Source organism: Microcebus murinus, chromosome 9 (assembly GCF_040939455.1).
Source record: "Microcebus murinus isolate Inina chromosome 9, M.murinus_Inina_mat1.0, whole genome shotgun sequence".
NCBI classification, from domain to species: domain Eukaryota; kingdom Metazoa; phylum Chordata; class Mammalia; order Primates; family Cheirogaleidae; genus Microcebus; species Microcebus murinus.
This window is the reverse complement of record NC_134112.1, coordinates 22674546-22698818: the sequence shown is the minus strand read 5'-3', so window position 1 is coordinate 22698818 and position 24273 is coordinate 22674546. Positions and strand designations below refer to the sequence as shown.

The following is a 24273-nucleotide window of genomic DNA, read 5'->3' as shown; positions in this document are numbered from 1 at the left end:
TTCATTCGAATTATAATTCCAGTGGCAGGAACACGAGAGTCTCAGAACAGAGGCAATGGAGCCAGTAAGACGGTGGTATAAGCCAGTTCTTGCAGAATTTTCAACTTGAGAAGTAATAACTATTAAAATCTACCCAATGTGATGCTTCTTAAAGCGATTTCACTAGGCTGCCAGGGAGAAGAAAAGATAATACAATCATATGCTATGGGCCGGGCGCGGTGGCTCACACCCGTAATCCTAGCTCTCTGGGAGGCCGAGGCGGGCAGATCGTTTGAGCTCAGGAGTTTGAAACCAACCTGAACAAGAGCAAGACCCTGTCTCTACTATAAATAGAAATTAATTAGCCAACTAATATATATGGAAAAAATTAGCTGGGCATGGTGGTGCATGCCTGTAGTCCCAGCTACTTGGGACGCTGAGGCAGCAGGATTGCTTGAGCCCAGGAGTTTGAGGTTGCTGTGAGCTAGGCTGATGCCACAGCACTCACTCTAGCCTGGGCAACAAAGTGAGACTCTGTCTCAAAAAAAAAAAAACACAACATGCTATGGACCGATTCTTGTAACAGGCTTATTTTCACAGTCGGATAATTATACATCAATTCATTTGATGTTTTTCACTTTAAGCTTATTTAGGAAGACTGGATTACAAGGCAGTGATTTACAAAGCCGAACCCTAAGACCTTAGGAGAGCAATGAAAGAATAAACCCATTCGAAGACTGAATTAAGTAAACTTTCCCATTGGTCAACGTCACCCTCTCCAAAGAGGAGTAGCAGGAGCAAGCACTCATCCTGAGGATCTGGAACAAACAAGTGCGCTGGGAATGCCTCTCGCAGCCCAGAGCTGTGCACTCTCTGCAGGGCCCCCTGCTCCTTTCCACAGGCCCCCAGGTGGCCTCCTGGTCACAATGCCTCACACATGTTCCAGGCAGAACCCTGTTCCCAGGGCCTTGGTAGGGCTCCAACTTGTCCATGTAAACATGTGCTAAGAGCACGTGAACACCTAGCCAGGTGCACTAGTGCCATCTTTGGAGCTTGTGATTCCTCTTTTTGGATCTCTAACATGCTCTCCTGCTGTTCTACCTGTTTGCATTCCACAGTGAGGCCCCAGTGCTTGCACTTGCCCTCCCACACTGAATGCAGCAGCCTACGGGCACACAGTCTCGCAGCAGGACCTGAAGCCTCATCACAGACACAGTTCTGACTTCACCTTCCCGCCACTCATGCCAGGACCGTGGGTCAAAGGTACTCCTTCCTCCCCTCTGACCATTCCCGCCTGGTCTCCCGGCCACAGTTTGAGGACAGGACCTTAAACACAAGGGCCATGAATACCACTGGGGCTACACACTTGCCACCTGTGACTGAGAGATGCAGATGAATCCCATGTCACTGGGGACGGAAGAGATGCCAGAGAGACCAGGCCTACAGAGATCCACGGCCACAAGTCACATGGCAGCCTGAGCGCTATTTTCAAGCCATTCCCAACGTCTCACCTCCAAGACGAGGCAGATCCATGTGATTCCGGATGAGAGCAGCACTTTCTGGGCCCCCTGCCTAATTTCACTTTGGCTGCTACACCTCAGCACGGGCAGGACAAGGACGAGGAAAGGTACAAAATCTAATAGGCCAAGGTTAGAGTCCTGCTCTGACATCTACCTTCAGTGCAGCTCAAATCCTTCCAAAGTGTGCGCTTTGTGCACATTGTTTTGTGTCTGGGAGTTAGACACTCCTGGATCAGTTCCTCGTTTTGTGGGAAAATGTTTATTTGGAGCCATGACCTTCTCACAGGCAGGTCAAGCACACTCTGCCCAGTCCTGGAAGGTTAACGCATCTCACTGAGGAGTCACCTCTGCACTTTCCTTGCTTAAAGCCCTTTGTTTAGGAACTCTGCTTACCTTCCCAATACCTGTGCCTCCACAGATCAGGGGGACCTCTGTAAAACTAAGTTAAAACTAGATTTACAAAAAAAAAAACTAGATTTACCATGGATATAATCATTGCTTGGGGAAAAGTAATAAAAGTAGTCAATACCTGCCCTTAGAGGGATGAGCCTGGTGTTCTCATTGGATTCAGCTGCAGACAATCTTCCCTCCCCCCAGTCCCCCCCAGTCAATGAGTCTGCAAGGCCCCTCTGGGTTCTTGATCTTTTGGACATCAGAAAATTCCCAGCCAGAGAGTAGAAGCAGGAAGATGATGCTATGGACTGAATGGTTGTGTCCCCCAAAATTCTTATGTTGAAGCTAATGCCCCATGCAATGGTATTTAGAGTTGGGGTGAGGCCCTCATGCTGGGATTAGTGCCCTCATAAGAAGAGACACGTGAGCTTGCCTTCTGTCTCTCTGTTCTCCGCCATGTGAGGATACAAAAAGATGATGGCCACCTGCAGGCCAGCAAGCAGGCCCTCCCTAGACCCTGGGCACTTTGAGCTTGGATTTCCTAGTCTCCAGGACAGTGAGAAATAAGTGCTTGTTGTTTGAGCCCCCAGTCCACGGTGTATTTGTTGTAGCGGCCCAAATGGAGTGAGACAAGCAATAAGTGACTGAATGTAAAGTGCAGCCTCGATTTGGGGGAAGAGTGTGTGAAGCCTTCTGCCCTATCTCCATCTCTTGGTCCAAGCTCACTGAGAGTAGAAGGGGAGAGTGTGCTCTGATTCAGACAGCAGCAGTCAGCAGGCCCTGCCCTTTACCTTCCCTATGCTCCAGTTTCCTCACCTGCTAAATGGAAGTAGAGAGACCTACTCCACTGGGTTGCGTGAAGAGTGAAACGAAATAACATTTGCAAAGCTTGTCCTACAACGGCATTCAGGGAATAACTAATTACACAGGTTCTCCCCTCTTGCAGACGCTGACTGGGCCTCCTTTCAAATCACCTGAGAGTCACATTCACCGACAATCTAAAGACAAGCTACAGATCTTTCCAAAGTTTCACAGTGGCCTCTTTTTAAGGACTTTTGTAATTTTTTTAACATACTGAAGGGCAGATGGAAGGTGTCCAGAATTATAAGACGTTCTGGAGTATTAAGATTGATTAGGTTTCAGGGCCAATGTTAAACATAAATGGGAGCAGCAAAAGTCAGTGTGCAGAAAAAGAAAAGAATAAAAGCGGTTGTGCAAAGGGGGGAAGAGGCACAAACGCTGAAAGAAGGCAGTGATCTGCTAGAGCCGGCTGGTGCCAGCTCGGAGAGTAGATGGTTAAACTACAAGAATTTTGAGCCAGTTGTTAAACCATTGGTAGCTTGAAATTCATCATGGTGGGAGTATTTATGCTACAGAAACTGGAAAATGCCACAAATCAAGGCTGCCCCTCCCACCATCAAGATGGGTATTAAGCATTTACAGGCAGACCACTGACTAATGGGTTCCAAAAGCCTCCTACTTCTCACCCACGCTGAGGCCCAGATGCATTGTCATAACCAACTGACCCTGTAAGAGACACCCTGACATCCAGGAAATAAATTTCCATTTTTATGTTAGCCCCTGTCAGCTACTTGTCACTTGGAACCAACCCCGCGAGGCATGCAAAAATGCGTGTGTGTCTGCCGGGCGCGGTGGCTCACGCCTGTAATCCTAGCTCTCTGGGAGGCCGAGGCGGGCGGATTGCTCAAGGTCAGGAGTTCAAAACCAGCCTGAGCAAGAGCGAGACCCCGTCTCTACTATAAATAGAAAGAAACTAATTGGCCAACTGATAGATATATAAAAAAAAAAAATTAGCCGGGCATAGTGGCGCATGCCTGTAGTCCCAGCTACTCGGGAGGCTGAGACAGAAGGATCGCTCGAGCCCAGGAGTTTGAGGTTGCTGTGAGCTAGGCTGACACCACGGCACTCACTCTAGCCTGGGCAACAAAGCGAGACTCTGTCTCAAAAAAAAAAAGAAATGCGTGTATGTGTTTATGTTCCCTTTTCTCGGGTGAAATGGCGACTAACGGTCAGAGTCTCACAGAGCTTGGCGGATCACAAATAACAGACAAAGCTTGGCTTTTGGCATAAACATCGCTGAAACTGAATTGTAAGCACAGTACTGCCTAATGCTTGCATTCCCACAAGCCTCTAAGAAACATACACAAATATTACCTTTATCTTAAAGTTAGTGCCTATTAAATTGCTACTGCCATTCACTTATGTCTCTTTGAAGTGAGGTTGGATTTCATGTGCTGATGGGAAGTACAAAGGACAAGACTACATCTATACAGGGGCAACCACCAGAGCCTTTGAACAACCAACCACAGTCTAGCAGGCACTTGAAACGGAGTGCAAATGTGACTAGCCTCTTCCCACAGGAGCTGCCCAGGGAAGAGATGGCAGCAGGCACAGAGTATAAGGAAGAGACAGGGGAAGTAGTGGCACCTCATACAGCAATACCTAGGGAGGTGCTGAGTGCAAAATTGAGAGGATGCAACCAAGTGACAGCAAGTCTCCCCTGGAGCAGTGGCTCTCCACCCTCACTGGGCATCAGCACCGCCTGGAGGGCTTGTTAAACTCAGGTTGCTGGCCCCACCCTCCAGAGTTTCTGATTCAGTAGATGTGGGTGGCTACCCCAAAATTTATATTTCTAACATGTTCCCAAGTGATGCCTGCTTGCTGTCTGCACTTTGAGAACCGCAGCTCTAGAAGCTTGCCACTCAAACTGTGGCTTGTGGATCCGAAGCATCAACATCACCTGAAGTTTCTTGGAAATTAATACAGGAAGCCGTCTGGTTATGACCCCTTGGATTCTGCCTGTGCTTGGCTGAACTGATCACACACAGCCGATGTAAAGCTGAGACCAGACCCTGAACTCCAAGATCCACTCAAAGTGCAGATACCTGTGGCCCCACCCCCACCATGAAGCCAGCCAGGGAGGCAGTTAAAATTAAATGGCTGCGGTTAGACTGTCACCCTGTCATCTACGCCCGACAGGTGTTATCGTCCCAGACCTTGCTAACTATCACAGCGCCAATTATGCGCCAAATATATCTTCTCTGTCTGCCTCCCTCAGCCTTGTAGATCCAGGTCAAACACACGTGCTCCTCAAAGCATTCCCAAATGTGCCCCGTCTGTGATCATCTCTGAAACATCCAGCAGTGTTTGCTAAAGGCCATCCCTGGAATTCTGTGCCACTGACATGACATCAAATACTCAGACTGCTTTGAGTCACCTGTCTCCTACTTTCTTAAATTGTTCTTAAAATTTGCATTGCTCAATTTTCTGTCCTTTCCCTGCAACCAGACTAAAATCTCTTTGAAGCTTTGAGCTTCTTCATGTGCCACAGAGTCTAGTACAAAGTAGATATTCAGTAAACCCCTGTTGCTTTATTGGTTGCTAATCTTAAAAAGATACATCAGAGGCTTTGAAGGAAGAAAAAAACATTCTCTCTGTCATCCCTTAGAAATCAACTGTAAAATGGTGATATTTGACAGTTCTGTAAGTCTCATACTGCAAGTATAATAACCCAAAACACAAGTTTATAAATCAGGAATAAAGGGTGCATATTTTTCATTGTTAACTCTTTATTTTCAGGATTTCTACTAAGTACAGAGGTAAAAAATACTATAAGAGCTGTCAAAACATAAACTCAAAACTTATTTTTTCTTTTTTTGCTATCTCCAGGTAGACAATCTCAAAACTTGTTATACATTTTATTCTGCTAATCAAGAAAAAACTACTTGTAAATATGAGGCTTTTTCTGCCTTTTCCCCAACCCGGGGAAGCTGCTCCTTCTGAGTTTATGAGAACCAGAAACAATAAGAAAGGATAAGGAGGCATAAAGGCACTGTGCTACCAAAAGGGGGCCCCCATCAGACCTCTCCCTCGGCTGGCAGAAGGGTGGGTTGCAGAGGACTCTGTCTAAAGGGGCAATTTCCCCCTACAAAACCAATGTCAAACCTCCATTCCTTTTTCTAGGACCTTAGCTTTGGGAGGTTCTTTGAAGCTCACAGACCTCATATTGAAAAAATGAGAAAACTGTGACCCAGAGAGTTAATATATCCACGCTGAAATCCAAGACCTCTTCCAACTAGGTCGTGATTCTATTTCACATGATTCTATTTCACTTCACTATTTCAGAAAAAAGAAAGCCATTTCAGATGGTTGTCTTGCTCTAGCCCCACCCTCTACTTTTGTCATTCATTCAAACTTCAGTCATTGATCACCTGTTATGTGCCAGGCACAGAGTTTCTGGTGCTTGTGACACAGGGGTGAGCAAAGAACCTTCCACATCCAGCTCACACAGCCAATCCCTCCTGTTACATAGTGGCTGGGAGAGGAGAGACAGGAAGAAAAGACAACTGAGATGTAAAGGAGAAAGGAAGAAAGTGATCTCAGTTTTTTTTTTCTCTTATGTATTTTTTTAAATATTTTTTCTTGGTGTTTGGTTTATTCACAGAGTTGTGTGACCACCACCACAATCTAAGTTTAGAACATTTTCAACACCCCAAAAAGAAACCCCACACCCATGAGGAATCACTCCCCATTCCTTCACCCTCACCCCAACCCCTAACTATTTTCTGCCTCCATGGATTTGCCTGTTCTGTGTCTTCCACATGAACAGAATCGTGCAATAGGTGACCTTTTGTGTCTGGCTTCTCTCACTCGGTGTGATGTTTTCAAGATCACCATGTTGTAGTGTGTATCTGCACTTCATTCCTTTTTGTTGCTGAATTGATACTCCATTATGATCTATTCCTTTTCTCTGTTATCTCAAAGTTTATATCAAAGAGCACACATCATCTTTGGGAGAATTATATTATAAAATATGAGGTCTGGGGAAAATAAATCCTGTCTCCATTTCCAACATTTTCTGGGCAGTTGTTTCAAAGAATCACCGTGCAGTACCTGACCAGGTCCATCCCCAGCAGGGCTTCTGTCTCAGCAGCTGGCTCCCTGGTGCTGATGGCTTCGTTGGCTATGCACACTCCATGTTCATTGGCTCCCATTTCTGCCCCCCAGAGCCAGGCGGGTCTGCTTATCACTATGGCATGCGTCCTGGGGACCTGGTCGATGGAAATGTAAGTGCACTAAAAAACAAAGACAGGAAAAAAAGCACCATCACCTATCTGGTACCACTTAGTGTCCACCTTGGTACTTACACTGAACCATAGCATCAGTCACAAACAGAGCCAAGCAATAAAAAGGACTTGGGAACACCCCGGTTTAAAAGACACCCCAAGTCTCAATGCAGCTCTAAGCTCTCCGTGGTGAGTTCAGTCTCTCTGGTTCAAGCCAATCTATTCCTAGTGCTTACGTGACGTGGCGATCATCTTTAACCCAGGTACTCAGCCAATCGTTGCCCCAAACATCCTGTGCCTGCTCCTTGTGATGGGCACGGATGGCTGCCCTCGTTTCGAGCAAACACAGCTACTGAAGAGCCCTATCTTCAAAAGAAACGTTACCTAGAAGCCTAGCATAGAAAGCATATCAGAGGAAGATGCTTTGAGTGAAAAAGGCAGGTCGCTGAGCCCCTGAGATGATCCCTAGGGCTTCCTGGGACAAGTTTGACAACCTACATGATTGCTCCAGTGGTGGGAGAGAGAACACGATTGTAACATTTACATTTAACTGTTGCGTTACAACGTGTACTCTCTACATTAATACATTGTGCTTTCCTGTGTCCCATTTGATTCTCACACCAGGCCAGTGAGGCAGACACGGAAGGACACAGTGCCACCGAGGTGCACACCTGCCTGCTGTCAGAGCCGCGGCACGCACCACTCAGAGTTGCCGCCTTACCCTCTCCTGGCTGCTGCGTCTTCACCTGGAAAACGAGGGAGCTAATTTGGATGAAACTATTTCCTCCCAAGTATCTTTAAACCTCAGAACCCCTCCTTCACACACACCCTTAGACAGAAGCATAAACACAGTAAAACTGGTCAAAGTGTGTTGCAACAAAAGGAGGCAGAGGCAAGGGTCCAGGGTGGGGCACCCCTCAGAGCCTTGCCCTCCTCTTCCAGCTTGTACCCTCCCCACACTGTGGCCCACAGCAGGGACTGGGCTGGAGCAGTTGGAAAACCACGCAACAAGGTTATCCAGAGGGGCCTCCTGACTCTGAGCTTCTATGAGCCTATGACACACCCTTTGTGTGGCCCATGCAGAATGGCACTGGATGCTCTAAGTTAGGCAGAGTTCTTGAGCTCTCAAGGGAGGATTTTATCAGCTGCAGCAGTCATTTGCATTTTAAATGAGGCAGCTGAAAGCTACTGCAGTCTTAGATTTTTTTCTATTATTATTATTATTCAAGACCCAGCAAAATCAACTGAATGCAGCCTGGAGAGTTATTCTGCATTGATTTCCCATAATCTCGAAACCTCAGGTAAGAGCTGACAGCATGCAGCACAGACTCCTTGGTCAGGTGACTTCTGTTTCTGCATCCTTCATGTTGGATGTTGCTCTGCACAGGGATAATGTCATTTCACTTGATAAATATTTGCAAACTGAAAGCCAATTAAGTCTGGAAGTTGTCAAGAGACCCTTTAGTTCTTCATAGCAAATTAATAATAAAATGCACTCTAGAGATGTTTTCCCCCTATGCAGTTCCCAAAGGCTATTTATTTTGTGAACTAAAATGCTCACCCCCTCACCAGCTGACTGAATGGACCCCCTCAAGGCCAAAGGAATATACTAAAGCAAAACTGCCTGCCAGGAGGAGGGAGGTCAGACATGCCTTATCATGCCCCCCTCCCTTCTTGGGGACTTCCTTTGTAACCCATTAACAGGCCTAACGGTATGCAAAACAAACCTGCAGGTCCTCAATTTACACAACAAATCTATGTCTGGTGGCTTGTCTCTGATAACAGCTCCTTAAACATACCAAGCCTTTAGACAAAACTTCATTTCTTTAACCAATTACAAGCCAAAGAATCTTTAAACCCACCTATAACCTGTAAGCCCCCCCCCCTGCTTTGAGATTACCCACCTTTTTGGCCCAGACCAATGTATGCCTCCCACTTATTGATTGATGGCTTTACCTGTAACCCCTGTCTCTCTGAAATGTATAAAAACCAAACTGTAACCCAGCCACATTGAGTCCACTGCTCAAGACTTCTTGAGCATGGCTCTGGGTCATGGTCCTCAAATTTGGCTCAGAATAAATCTCTTTAAAATTATTTTACAGAGTTTGGCTTTTTTCCATTGACAATTTAAAAAAATGATTCTTGTAGAGCAAAAACCTGGCCAAAGCCATAATCAAACTATGCTTTTCTGTGCTCTTCTAAGTGGAATTTAAATTTATATCTTGAGATTACATTTTTCCATTTAAAAAAGTAGTCCAGGCATTGACACTTTCCGAAACCCCTGTCTCCACTGAGCACCAGTGACAAATTTTATCTTAAAAAGAATGGGTTAATAGGAAAGGAATCTCAACTTCTTAAGCATAGATCATTTATTATAAAGTTTGTTTTTTAAAAAAAAGCAGGAATAAAATAAAAGTAGGAAATGGAGGAGTTTGGTCCTCGAATTCATTGTTTTATACATTCATTTCCATTTTGCCAATTATTTATAGAGCACCAACTATACTCAAGGCATTTTGTGCTCACTGCTGCTGGCAGAAAATCAGTGAGGACACCCAGTCCCTGTCCTTTCTGTTGGGGAGGAAGAAGACACACACAAATTACGGTGCCAGGCCAGCTTCAGAGAGTGTCACTGACGCCTGCCTACTTCAGACTTAGAGCATCTTGCCCCCTCCTCCCAGCTTGCCCGTCTGATCAACCCTAGCCTGCTCTGCTTCTCCTTTTACTCATTCCACTCCATTTCCCCCCTTCTAACTGACTGCTTCATTACATGTGTCAACGGAAAAAGCCAAACTGTAAAATAATTTTAAAGAGATTTATTCTGAGCCAAATTTGAGGACCACGACCTGAAGCCACGCTCAAGAAGTCTTGAGCAGTGGACTCCATGTGACTGGGTTACAGTTTGGTTTTTATACATTTCGGAAAGACAGGGGTTACATGTAAAGCCATCAATCAATAAGTGGGAGGCACACATTGGCTTGGCCCAAAAAGGTGGGACATCTCAGAAGAGGAGGCTTACAGGTAATAGGTGGGTTTAAAGTGGCTTACAGGTTACAGGTGGCTTGTAATTGGTTAAAGACATGAAGCTTTGTCTAAAGGCTTGGAATGTTTAAGGAGCTGTTATCAGAGACAAGCCACCAGACATAGATTTGTCGTGTAAATTGAGGACCTGCAGGTTTGTTTTGCATACCGTTAGGCCTGTTGATGGGTTACAAAGGAAGTCCCCAAGAAGGGAGGGGGGCATGATAAGGCATGTCTGCATGTCTGACCTCCCTCCTCCTGGCAGGCAATTTTGCTTTAGGATATTCCTTTGGCCTTGAGGGGGTCCATTCAGTCAGCCAGTGGAGGGGGGAGGGGGGGTGAGCCTTAAGATTTTATTGTACTTCACAAATGTACAGTTTACATATGCCATCTCCCCCGTCTAGAATGCACGCTCCATGAGGGAGATATCTTTGTTGTTTAGTCCACTGACATATCCCAAATCTTGTACACACTAGGCATCAATAAACCTTTTTCTGGCTGGCTGGCTGGCTGAGTGGATGGATAAATTACAAGTGTCTGAGGGAGTATCATAAAGGTCCAAGGAAAAGAGGAAACACATCCAAGTGGCTGGAGGCTTTATCAAGCAGGTGGTACTTGAGTTGATCTGGAGAACTGGGCCAGACATCAAGGTATTCCAGACAGAGCTAGGAACCAGGGAGAAGAGAGAAATGGCACTGTCTAAGGTGCATTCAAGGCCCAGGGAGGTCCCCACTGTGCCGCTTGGGGGAGGGGCTGTGATGACACTGAGACACCAAACTGCAAGGCTCAATGAGGACTGCCTGATAGTGTTGACGACTGAGTCAAGAAGACCAGATGGTCTTTGTGGGAGTTCAAAGCAGATGCAGCCAACTTGACACTTTTCAGGCCAAACTAAGAATGATGAGGAAGGAAGGGGATCCCCGTGTAGCCAGATGGGCCACACGGCCCCTCCTAAGCCTGAGACTGAAAGCTGATGCAGTCAGACTCCCCTCCCTGCCCCCTTTGTCATGGACCACAGAGCACTGGGACTAACAAGGGCCCCTCTGTGACTGCCACTCACGCCGCTCCATTGTGTTTTAAATCTGGCTAATCACATCGGGTGGGGGGGAGGGGATAAACACACTTGTCTCAGATAGATCGGTTATATAAAATCCCACTGTGGGAGCAAATCTCACCAAACAAGGAACATTTACACAAGAGGTAATTAGCTAAACTTTGTAAAGTCAGCCATCTAGAACATGAACTCCACAGGCAATCTTTTTTTTTTTTTTAAATAAAATCCACCAACCTTTGCAATTGCCACATTACTAGTGAGCAGAGAAGTGGGATCGAGCAGGTTTCATCAGGGAAAAATATCCAAACACCGTCTGAACTCTTCTTTCAGTGTGGCAAAACCAACTTAGTTCCCCAAGTCAAAATTCCTAGCCAAAATTTCCATTGGGAAAACAGAAGAAAAAAGAAAGTGTTCTCCACTTAAAAGAGGGATCTTCCAGAGAAGATTCCTGAATGCAGTCGTGATCTTGAGTCATGAAGCTGTTACAGGGAGCGGTGGAGACAGATGAGCAATGGGTCGCTGCCCCAGGGCCGCTCCCACCCGGCCTTTTATAATACAAATCAGTCAGCTAGTGTGACTTCTGGGTGCCAAAGCCACATAACAACGTAGGAAAGCCCAGAGAGGAGAGCGTGGGGAGGCGTCCTTCTAAATGTCAGCGCTGCCCAACGCTGATCATGGGTTTTTTGTGTTTTTTTTGAGACAGAGTCTTGCTTTGTTGCCCAGGCTAGAGTGAGTGCCGTGGCGTCAGCCTAGCTCACAGCAACCTCAAACTCCTGGGCTCAAACAATCCTTCTGCCTCAGCCTCCCGAGTAGCTGGGACTATAGGCATGCGCCACCATGCCCGGCTAATTTATATATATATATATTAGTTGGCCAATTAATTTCTTTCTATTTTATAGTAGAGACAGGGTCTCGCTCTCAGGTCTCAGGTTGGTTTCAAACTCCTGAATTCAAATGATCCGCCCGCCTCGGCCTCCCAGAGTGCTAGGATTACAGGCGTGGGCCAAGATCATGGGGTTTTAAAGGAACTGCCTGTCCTGAGCCTGCCACTCTCTCAGGTAGCCACCCCTCAGGCTGGAAGACAGAAAAGACCGCCCTTGAAAAGACCCCGGAGACAAAGACAGGAGCAACTCTTCTGCAAAGCAAGCCCTTCGTTATTTTGTGTGATCGTGTCGAAAATGAAAAGCAAGATCAGCTTCAAGCGGCCACATGCGGCATCCACGTTCCCGCACACGCTATTTCTGGATCTCACCCAGTGAAAGGGGGAATAGAGACGCTCACACAATGGACGTTTCAGTTAGTGAAATGCAACCATTGTGCCTTTCCTACTGTACTCGGATGGTGAACACAACCCTGGCACCGCCAGTGAAAGCCATTGTGAGAGAGTTGATGAGTCAGCCAGACTTCTCAGGGTGGGGGGAAATGGCAGGGAAAATGGGAGGCTTCAGGGGAAATACTTCTAGTTTTAGAAAATTTGCATCTCTAAAGCAGCACTGCTAATTATCACCGAGAGTTTTTGTTTTTAAATTGTATATATACACATATATGTAATATATATATATGTTTACATATATATTTATATATTTAGAGATTGGATATATATATATATTTAGAAATGAGGTCTTGCTATGTTGCCCAGGCTGGCCTCAAACTCCTGGGTGCAAGTGATCCTCCTGCCTCAGACTCCCAAGTAGCTCAGACTACAAGTGCACAACACCACACCCAGCTTGTTTGTTTTTAATTGCTTTTACCCCATTGTCTTGCTGCTATTTGACTGGTTTTGGAAAATGTGTTCTTAAGGTTCATATGACTCTAAATGAGGACAAAAGATGTTGAGATCAGAGGGCAACACCCTCAACCATATTTTAGAAGCACTGTTTTCATTTCCCTGAAGCTTTAAGATCTTTGAGGACGGGCAATGCACAGGCCTGAGGTCAGAACTTTGGAAAGGGGACATTATGGAAGGAAGCCTTCTGCTGAGCCTCTCTCTCACGGAAGTGGGGGGCGATACTCCTGACTCTGTACCAGTCTGAGGACTCCTGCTTCCTGGGGCGGATAGAAGAAAATAGAAAAACAGACAGAAAGAATAACATACAATCTGCCCAAAGCCAGAAAGCTTTGCTCAGTTCTCTCTGATTGTAGCATGACTTGTGCTTTCCCACTGTAAGAAATACCCTTCAGAATTAAATTTTAGTCCCCACCCCCATACACATACACACCCCACACACCACAGATACAGCCTCCATCTGGACAATTTTACTAACAATGCTACCAGCCATCATTAACTGGTAATTTTTATTCCTCTTGTAAATATTTTCGGTGGTGAAAAACAGGGAAATGAACTACCAAGAGCCTCCCCCAAATCATGGAAGTTATGTGAACTCACTGAGGACACTCAATCCATACAGCACTTCATGTTATAGAAAACAGACACAAATTAAACCTAGCTTTCAAAAAAACAAAAAAGGGAGGCCGAGGTGGGTGGACTGTTTGAGCTCAGGAGTTTGAGACCAGCCTAAGCAAGAGTGGGACCCCATCTCTACTAAAAAAAAAAAAGAAAGAAAGAAAGAAATTGGCTGGACAACTAAAAATATAAAAAATTAGCAGGGCATGGTGGCACATGCCTGTAGTCCCATCTACTCGGGAGGCTGAGCAGCAGGATTGATTGAGCCCAGAAGTTTGAGGTTGCTGTGAGCTAGGCTGACACCACAGCACTCTAGCCCAGGCATCAGAGAGAGACTCTGTCTCAAAGAAAAGGAAAAAACAAAGACTTTAAACTTTAAAGCAAGGAAACAATGGAGATGAGATTTATTACTGAAAAATATCAGACTTCCAAAAAATATTATGTGTCAAATCTAACTTTATCAAGAATTCTGTCTCCATAAATTATGGTATAATTAGCCCCTTGGGCACCAAAGATAAATATTGTAAATGTTAGCTGAAATCCACTGTTTCTCTGGAACAGTATTCTAATGTCGGATTAGTTTTTTCCTAAATAGAAAGTTCAAACATATACAAATAGACCTATACCATCCATGGGCATGCATGTACATATACATACACAGACAGACAGACAGACACAGATACACGGAGAACATCATAACCCAGGAAATTATCCAACTGCTTCCTCAATACCCCTACCAAGAGGGAGGAACAAGAATTGAGGTAAAGTTGAGATGAGCTCTAGCATCCTCAGAGACGACACGGGGGCTTTCAAAAATGTATGTATACATATCCATCCTCCTCCACAACCAAAAGAGAAGTTGTTGAAAGCCCAGAATCCACATGGGAAAGACTGAAGAATACAGTTATGATGTTCCAATCTGCCAATTGGAATCAGCTGAACAAAAGCATTCAGTGTCATTTTGGAAACCGGGGGACTCTTAGCTGGAGGATCCTACTTCTCATTCTTCTAGGCTTGAGCAAAGCGAACTTCACACATGGCAGATGATGGGGAGGTGTGGGTGGGCAGACCAGGGTGGGTGGGCGGATGAGCAGCCAGGGTGACTTTTAGCACATGGTTATATTCTCAGAAGATGAGTTCCTGGGACTTGAGCACTCAAGTATGACATTTCTAGGGAAACCTCAGGACACGTGTGTTTAAATTGCCATGGAATTGCTGAGGAATAGATGGGTTTTTATGGAAAGTTCTCACTCTCCATAGTTAAACAAAAAGTCTGTATTTTAACAAGTGCTAGTAGGAAAGGTACATGATAGTAATTGTGGCTCACAGGCCCAAGTATGGAAAAGAACCCATCATTCTGCACCTGAGACAAGAACAGGGGATAGAGATAGATGTAACTATAAGGGAATTAAAGGGATAAGAGTTAGTTTCAAAAGCAGACTCAGAAGCACATGCTAAAGATAAGAGTTTAGGAACCAAGACGGACGGAAGGAAGGAAGGAAGGAAGGAAGGAAGGAAGGAAGGAAGGAAGGAAGGAAGGAAGGAAGGAAGGAAGGAAGGAAGGAAGGAAATAGTTCCTCTCTTCACAATGTTCTCCTCACAAAAGCCCTGTAATGCAGGCAGGGTGGGTATTATGATCTCTATCAGAAAATGAGGAAACTGAGTCTCAGAGAGGCTCAAAGTCCCAAGGACCTGTAATGGGGAAGGCAGGACAAGAGCCCAAGACCCCTACTCCTGGGAAAACCTCATCCCCCTAGTTTCAGGTGATGATTTATTGTGGTAGGACAGGCATAAAGAGCCTCATGTTCATGCAGGAGTGGCAAGCTAGAGGGAGGAGGGGATATTGCTGCTGAGGCCTTGGAGGATGCATGGGAGTCTACCGAGTAGATGAGAGGAGGGAAGAGGACAGAGATTCTTGGCAAAGGATAGAGAGAGCAAACACACAGAAAAATGCAAGTGTCGTTTGCTAAAGATACGGCAAGCAGCTCTGTGCTAAAGATACGGCAAGCAGCTCTGTGTAGCTGGGGCCGAGGGAGCAAGCTGAGAGAGAACAACTAAGAATGAGGGTAGAAAAGTTAGCAGGAAACTGTACAGCTCCTACGGAGGTCAGTTATGACAAAAGCTTTACCCTATGGCCCAGTGATGCTACATCTGGAGGTGTAGCCAATGTCTACACACATGTGTATACAAAATGACGTGTGCACAGGCTCTTCACAGCTGCACTTTCTGGACTAGCAAAATACTGGAAATAGTCCAAGGGTCCACCAATAGAGGACTAATTAAGTAAATTGTGGCACATCTCCACAATGGATTACTATGCAGCTGTAAAAATAATAAATAAGGATAATCACTGTGAAAAGATAGAGAAAAATCTTTAGAAAATGTTATCAAATGAGAAAAGCAAAATTATAGACCTTTTCTTTAAAATTTTAAATTATATATTTAAAAAATCAAGTTTAAAAATAGTCTATATAATGTGCTACATTCATGGAAAAAAGGAAAATAAGGGCCGGGCGCGGCAGCTCACGCCTGTAATCCTAGCACTCTGGGAGGCCAAGGTGGGCAGATTGCTCAAGGTCAGGTGTTCGAAACCAGCCTGAGCAAGAGCGATACCCCGTCTCTACTATAAATAGAAAGAAATTAATTGGCCAACTAATATATATAGAAAAAATTAGCCGGGCATGGTGGTGCATGCCTGTAGTCCCAGCTACTCGGGAGGCTGAGGCAGGAGGATCACTTGAGCCCAGGAGTTTGAGGTTGCTGTGAGCTAGGCTGACGCCACGGCACTCACTCTAGCCTGGGCAACAAAGTGAGACTCTGTCTCAAAAAAAAAAAAAAAAAGGAAAATAAGGCCAGATACTTATTTCTTTGTATTTGCATAAAACTCTGAAAGAATATACAAGAAATTATTAAAAGGGTTCTATAGGATGGGAATCAGAATAGATATGGATGAGTGAGGAGGAAGATTTCTTACTGTGAAGCTTTTTAATATCATTTAATATCTGAACTGCATAAATATATTGCCTATTCAAAACGTAAAATTACATTAAAAAGTGTAATGAGTTGAACACTTATGTCTATATAAAAACCAGCACACACATGTTTATACCAGCTCTATTCACAATTGCTAAAGTTTGGAATCGACCAAGACGCCCTTCAGTAGGTGAATGGATGAATAAACTGGTACATGCAGACAATGGAATATTGTTCAGTTATAAAAATAAATGTTTTACCGTGCCTGGAAAAGAAATGAAGGGCCTTAAATGCATATTTACTGAGTAAAATAAGTCAGTCTGAAAAGGCTACATACTGTATAATTCCAAGTCTAGGACATTTTAGAAAAGGCCAAACTATGGAGGCAGTAAAAAGATTAGTGGTTTTCAGGGGTGGGGGTGGGGAAGGTGAATAGGCAAAGCACAGAGGATTTTTCAGGCATTAAAAATATTCTCTACGAGGCCGGGCTCTGTGGCTCACGCCTGTAATCCTAGCTCTTGGGAGGCCGAGGCGGGCGGATTGCTCAAGGTCAGGAGTTCAAAACCAGCCTGAGCAAGAGCGAGACCCCGTCTCTACTATAAATAGAAAGAAATCAATTGGCCAACTGATATATATATATAAAAAATTAGCCGGGCATGGTGGCGCATGCCTGTAGTCCCAGCTACTCGGGAGGCTGAGGCAGAAGGATCACTCGAGCCCAGGAGTTTGAGGTTGCTGTGAGCTAGGCTGACGCCACGGCACTCACTCTAGCCTGGACAACAAAGTGAGACTCTGTCTCAAAAAAAAAAAAAAAAAATATTCTCTACGATACTATAATGATGGACACGTGTCACTATGCATTTGTCAAAACCCCTAGAATATGCAACACAAGGAGTGTAAACTATGGACTTTAGTTACCCATATTGGCCCATCAATTGTAACGAATATACACACTCTGCAAGAGGTTAGTAATAGGTGAAACTGGGAGGCAGGCGATGGAGTACATGGGAACTCCTGTACCTTCTGTTCATTTTTCCATAAACATAAAACTGCTCCAAAAAAATAGTCTGTTAATTTAAATTAGAAAAGAAAACAAAGAAAGAAGAAAAGAAAGGGAAAGCGAACAGGGTGCTAGTCGGGAAGAGTTGTGAATGGCACGCAAATCAGCCTGGACTCTCATCCCGTTAACAAAACCAAACATTTTTCATCAAGGCAGTGACAGAGCTGTGTTCTGGAAAGAAAATTCTGCAGGGAGAAGAATCCTGGAGAAAAAGACAGGGCACCAATAGGGATATCATAGCAGAAGGGAGATAGGGTTGGTCTGAATGAGACAGGGACAGTGGGGAAGAGATGGGGACACAGGGGAGGAGCAGCAGGACTCGGGAACAACTGTTCCTGCATCCGAGATGGGTGGGAACAACTGTCCCTGCATCCGGGATGGGCGGGAAATGAGGGTCACACTTCCCCCTGGTTTCTAGCATAAACTATGTGGCAGACAATGACACTGTTATGGCAACAGAGACAAATGAGCTGGGGAAAACAAATTTGGGTTTTGACCTGTGAGGTCATGTCACCCACAGGATATGCACACAGAAAGGCATAAAGGTAGCTCCGAATACGGGTATGGAACTCAGAAAAGAGGTCAGAGCTGCCTTAGAGACTAATTATGGCATATATCAAACTGCACTTATTTATGCAAAGGGAATGTGATTTAACCTACAGTGTATTTGAGTAATAATAGAACATGGGCTAACTAGTAAAAGGAATCTCATCTTGTTTCCTGAAATAACCATAACCATCAGAGTAAAATATTGAGTTATTTAGCCTACCCTCCAAAACAGAAGACAAACTTTTCTAAAATGTTTATTTCAGACATGTTCAGAAATGGCTTTGTGTGATGTTGTAGTTACTGTGGCTACTAAATGAAATACTCCAACCTTTTTTATGGTCATGGATTTATGTGGACAGCAAACGGCAGGGACAGTGTGTCTGTACTCCAATGTTTGGGGCCTGAAATCATCGGAAAGATCACTCACTCAATACGTCTGGCAGTTGATGCTGGTTGGCAGCTGGGGGACCTGAGTTCTCTGTGTGGGCCCTCTGTGGTCGCTGTACCTGGCTAGTTTGGGTTCCTCCCGGTGTGATGCATGCCTGGGCTCCTAGGGCTAGAGTCCCGGGAGAGAGAGCGACAGGTGGAAGCCGCATCCTTTCGTGACCCAGCCCTGGAAGTCACATGCATCACTTCTGCCATGCTCCACTGGCCGAGGCAATCATAAGCCGTCACCATGATTCAGGCGGGGAGAAGGGCACGGACCTCCCCCCCTCCCCCTCCCGTGGCAGGAGTGCCTTCTCCACATGCTAAGAGTGCAAGTCAGATGGGAACCCCCACCTTTGGGGATTCAAATCTGCCCACGTGAAAAATCAGAGTTTTATTTCAGTTTGTGTGTCTCTTGGGGGAATAAAGATAGAAATAATCAGGGAAGACAAACAGGGAAGGTCAGTAACAACTCAAACCAGCAAACTTCATCCATGGAGTCCACTCCAAATGGCACGGATATTCACTAATACATGAATACTCATTTAAAACCTAACATGCCCACCAGAGAACCCAGCATTCCTCTTCGCCTATACAAAAGGCAAGTCCCACTAAAGTTGAGGGGCTTGAGCTAAGTTAGTGGCTCAAAGAGGGAGGCGAGTGGTTCTGGTGAAAGATCTGTGGGAAACAAGTCTTCCATCGCGCCATCCACAGACAGCCCGAGTCCGGTCACGCTCAACCCTGCCTGCTCATCTCGGTACCTTTGTTAAATTCATCTGCAATAAAGCAGCTCCTCACAGAGTTCTGCTGCTCTTTGGGGCTGATCAGTGCTTTTAACCGACTGAAACAGAGCCAGTGATTTAAGATTCAGATAAGAAAATAAAATACATATTAATGAATAGCCATTTAAAACCAAGCATGATCATCAGAAAATTGGTTTATTTTGCAAACCACAGAACACCAAAGAATAGGTCAGCAGAAAGAGCTTGTTCATTTAACAGACTCAATTTTTCTCCAAGATCTTCATCCTTTCATCCTTTAACAACCTACCATTTAAACAGACACACACGATTTAAATAAATATACCAAAACCAAGAAGGTTATTATTCCATGGATGCAAAGATGGTTCAATTTACCATACAAATAGAAATAAAAAATTAGGTGATTATCTCTATAATCACTGAAAGGACCTAAAATTTAATACCTATCTCTTAGTTGTTGTTTTTTAAACATTCAAAATAAAAACTCGTGTATACTTTTTTTGTTTGTTTAGAGAAAGGATCTTACTATGTTGCTCAGGCTGGCCTCGAGCTTCTGGGCTCAAGTGATCCTCCTGCCTCAGCCTCCCGAGTAGCTGAGACTACAGGCACATGCCACTGCACCCAACTTATGTATACTTTTTAACATGATAAAACTATATAAATCACAGCCCCAAAGCCAGCATCTTACTTAATGGGGAAGCACTAGAGGCAGCCCCATTTGGTTCAGGCACAAAGGCAGAGATATCCACCATCTCCACTACTATTTAAAATAGAATCCAAGATAAAAGCCAAAGCAGGCCGGGCGCGGTGGCTCACGCCTGTAATCCTAGCACTCTGGGAGGCCGAGGCAGGCGGATTGCTGAAGGTCAGGAGTTTGAAACCAGCCTGAGCAAGAGTGAGACCCCCGTCTCCACTATAAATAGAAAGAAATTAATTGGCCAACTAATACATATGAAAAAAATTAGCCGGGCATGGTGGCGCATGCCTGTAGTCCCAGCTACTTGGGAGGCTGAGACAGAAGGATTGCTTGAGCCCAGGAGTTTGAGGTTGCTGTGAGCTAGGCTAATGCCATGGCATTCACTCTAGCCTGGGCAACAAAGCAAGACTCAGTGTCAAAAAAAAAAAAGCCAAAGCAATCAGACAAGAAAATAATTATAGATGTATGAACAATAAAACCATCTCTATTTGCAGGTTACATAACAATGTACCCGGAAACCACAAGGGGATCAATGATAAAAGCTGACATAACCAAGAAAAGAATTTAGTAAAATAAAAGAATGTAAAATTAACACAAAATAGTCATCATGAAAGTTTAACAACACATTCTGGGAATACAGAGAAATAGGCATTATCATACGGTGCTGATGAGAATGCAAATGGTATCCCACCTATGGAAGGAAATGTAACAATATCTAACAAAATTAGATATTTGTTCACCTTGTGACCCAGCTATTCCATTTCTAGGCATCTATCCCAAAGAAATGCTCACAAAAAAATAGTATTTTGAAAGTACTCAGAATAGGAATTTACTGATAATTTTTAACATGATAAAAATATATAAACCAAAACCAGATTCTGTGACAGATATATACGGCTATTATTCATTTCAGCAATATTTGTAATAGCAAAAGACTGGAAAACAACCCAAATGTCCAGCAGCAATATGGGACTGATTAAACTGTGGTACATCCATAGAATGAAGCACTACACAGCTCTAAATGAGGTATGAAAACTACCTGTGTGTACTGTATAGAGTGATCTTCAAGATATGTTTTTAGTTGAAAAGTGCAAAGTAGAGAAAAGTGTGCATGACATGCTGCTATTAATCTAAGAAAAGAGGAAAGGAACCAGGACAAATTTGCGCGCGCGCGCGCGCGTGTGTGTGTGTGTGTGTGTGTGTGTGTGTGTGTGTGATTTATTTTACATAGACATAATTTTTTAAATGGAAGGATAAACCAAAAAATCTTCCAGAACATAATTACCTATAGAGAAAAAGGAAATGGACTAGGAAAGACAAGGATAAAAGCTAGACTTCTATGAATATATCCTGGTTTTTTTTCAGATTTGACTTTAGAACCGTGTGAATGTTTTACTTAATCATAAAACAAGGGCCATAGCAGTGTACATAGAATTCTCCACGTGACTTTGTTTTTAAGGCTATGAGCAAATCTGAATGGAAACGGGAATCAGCAGAACCAACGTGACATTTGTCACTAGTAGGCTTTCAAGAAAGAAGTTACAGTGTGCTGGTGGCAAAGCCAGAAAGAGAGAGTTGGCATGACTCAAGAGAGACTGCAATGCACGACTTACCTCAACCTTGCTCTCTGGTTCATGATCAGCAGCAGAGAAATACACAACCTCCTGCACTTCATCTCTGGGCCGGGCTGAATTTTTCCCAAATACCACCAGACCGTCCTTAGCACGTGGTGGGAACGCCACAAAACAGTAACTTGGAGGGGCTACAGCCATCCTGAAAAGAGAAGGCCAGAGAGAGAATGGAAGCAGGCCTAACGTGGAACACCCCAACAGCGAGTTCTTCAAACATATTTCACCAGCTAAAAACATTTTACAATGGAATTGTGCGCAGCTCGCTCATTAAGAGAGCCCAGCTGGCAAAGGAAGGTGGGGTGCCCAGAGTAGAACCACAGAGCCACTGAGACCAGATAGTGTTTAGTACTCCGTGGGATTAAATGAGCTCAAATTTGCAACAAACCACAGTGGCAGCCAAAAGTGCAGTGACGTGGGAGAAAGGAGGGGAGGGTATTGTTCCAGGCAGAAGACACACACAAGCGCGCACACACATGCACACATACACACGCACTCTGCAATCTGTCACAGCAATAAATGAACAAATAAATACACCTTGTTACAGCAACTACATAAGGGCCTCGGATCTAGAGATGCATGGCTGCCACATAAAAGATTTTGGGGTGTGATGAGTAAAGGTTTCTAGAGATATATTGAAAGATGCCCCCTTTTGGTTTTTTTTTTAATAGTTTTACCACCTCGATGACATAACACTCAAGCACCTTTTGGTTTTCCTCCCACCTCTCAGCAGCTCCTGGGCTGGCTTGTTGTCAACTACCTGGGCAGGCTGCATCCTCACTGCTCGATCCTTCTTTCCTCGTTTAATGCTCTTTCCCTCTGGGAGAATTCATGCACGCCCAGAGCTCCCCTCCTCAGTTACCTACCAGTGACCTACACATTTAATTCCAGCTCAGTTCTCACCTTGAGCCTCTGGCCCATACACCCCACTGCCTGCCTGATAGCCAAAGCTCATTCCATCTTCTTCTTCCCTTTCCAAGGTTCCCTATCTTAGTGGCCAGGTCCATCCCACTGGAGCAACCGGGATTCAGGAACTGTTCTTACCACCTGCTTCTCCACTGACTAACATGGCACCAAGTCCTTAGATTCCATCTTCTAAAGCTCTAATGGGAGGTATCTACTTCCTTCCATCTCCATTGCCACCTCCCTGCACCAAGCCACCATCATCTCTCGCCTGGACCACTGCAGTAGCCTCCTAAGGGGTTGCTCCGAAACCTCTGTTATTTTTTTTAAAAAAAGCTAGATGAACTAGCAAACTGTGTGTCGCAAACAGTAGCAAACTAGCCCAAGCTAAAATTGTCCATTTATTTTTCCTGAATCACTGTTCTATGCAGTAAGCCTCAGAGATGACTTAGGTGGATTCTTTCTATCTCTCTGGATCAGTGCTTTTTGAAAAAATTCCAAAAGAATTTTCTACGATGATAAAAATGTTCTGTCTCCACTGTCCAATATGGTGACCACCAGCCTCATGTGGCTACTGAAATATAGTTACTATGATTAAGAAATTATATTTCCAGTTTTATTCAAACATCGATTAGTTTACATTTAAATACCCACATGTAACTAGTAGGAATTGTGTTGGACAGGGCATCAATACAAGGTTTCCAAAGAAACCCAGAAATGAAGATTTTTCACATCAAGGCTTCCAGTGATCCCAAAAGTTCTTATTCGTGAAATCCTCCACTAATACTAATGACAAAACGTGCTCTCATCCGTATAAATTGCATTAGCAAAGAAGAGGCAGGACACCGCCAGAGAACTGTAGAAAACAAACATTAGGAAGCAGCTACTGAACTCACCAGGCTGACTCAGATTAAGTGAGCATTTTTTACCAGAAGCTAAAGGTGATCCCAGCTCTGCATGCCAATTCCATTTCTCTTGATGTGCATCTCATAATCCAAACTCTGAATATACCATGAAAGTGGGCCTTGTTATCTGGAAATCCATTGTGGACCTGTCTGGTCAATTTCTTTCTCTCTCTCCTAAATGAATTTTCGATACCTTCACTTTTCCTCAAACCTCCACCCACCTCCTCTAAGCAGATATCTCACTTCTTATTCCACAAAAGGAAGACAGGTGTGGGGAGGGACACTAGCCCAGAGAGGACACCCAGGCTGGCAGGCCCTGGGGCTGGGGAGGGGTGAGGAGCCAGTGAGTTAGAGCCAGTGCGACTGAGGCCAGAGAAGGGGGTTTGGAGAGGCAGGTCCACGTTGGGCCTTGAAGATCATATCAAGGACTGTAGTGTCCATCCCATAATAAACACAAAAGCCCTGAAGGCTTTGAAGCCAGGGTGTAGGTAGGAAACAGGGCCAGTTCACATAGAGAACTTCAGAGAAGCTGGCTGTAATAGAGAGGAGACCACACAGTAGATGGAAATGAAGGCATGACAGGTGATTCCGTTTCTGTGAATCTACACTAAGGAAACGATCAGGATTACAGGTGAGACGTAGGCTCAGAAGTGTTCGTCACAGTGGTCTTCATATAGCTGAAAAATGCACTGAAACTTACTCATCCAGAATCAGAGAAATGTCTAAAATGTCTGCCACATCTCTATGGTGACATACTACAAACTCATTAAATATTTATTTGTGGAGAGTTTTTTTGTTTTTGTTTTTTTTTTTTTTTTTTGAGACAGAGTCTCGCTTTGTTGCCCAGGCTAGAGTGAGTGCCATGGCATTAGCCTAGCTCACAGCAACCTCAAACTCCTGGGCTCAAGGGATCCTC

The 24273-nt window shown here is 44.6% G+C and overlaps 1 protein-coding gene across 1 annotated transcript in view; it reads right to left on the bottom strand.

Moving 5' to 3' along the window:
- SCRN1 (secernin 1) overlaps positions 1 to 24273 on the bottom strand; it is a 66623-nt gene that overhangs the window by 23145 nt on the left and 19205 nt on the right. The window contains exons 2-3 of the mRNA XM_012735881.3: positions 21535 to 21694; positions 6807 to 6988 (exon numbers count right to left, since the gene is read on the bottom strand). Coding sequence (XP_012591335.2) covers positions 6807 to 6988; positions 21535 to 21693 — 341 coding nt within the window. The 5' untranslated portion in view covers position 21694. The remainder of the gene's footprint in view (positions 1 to 6806; positions 6989 to 21534; positions 21695 to 24273) is intronic.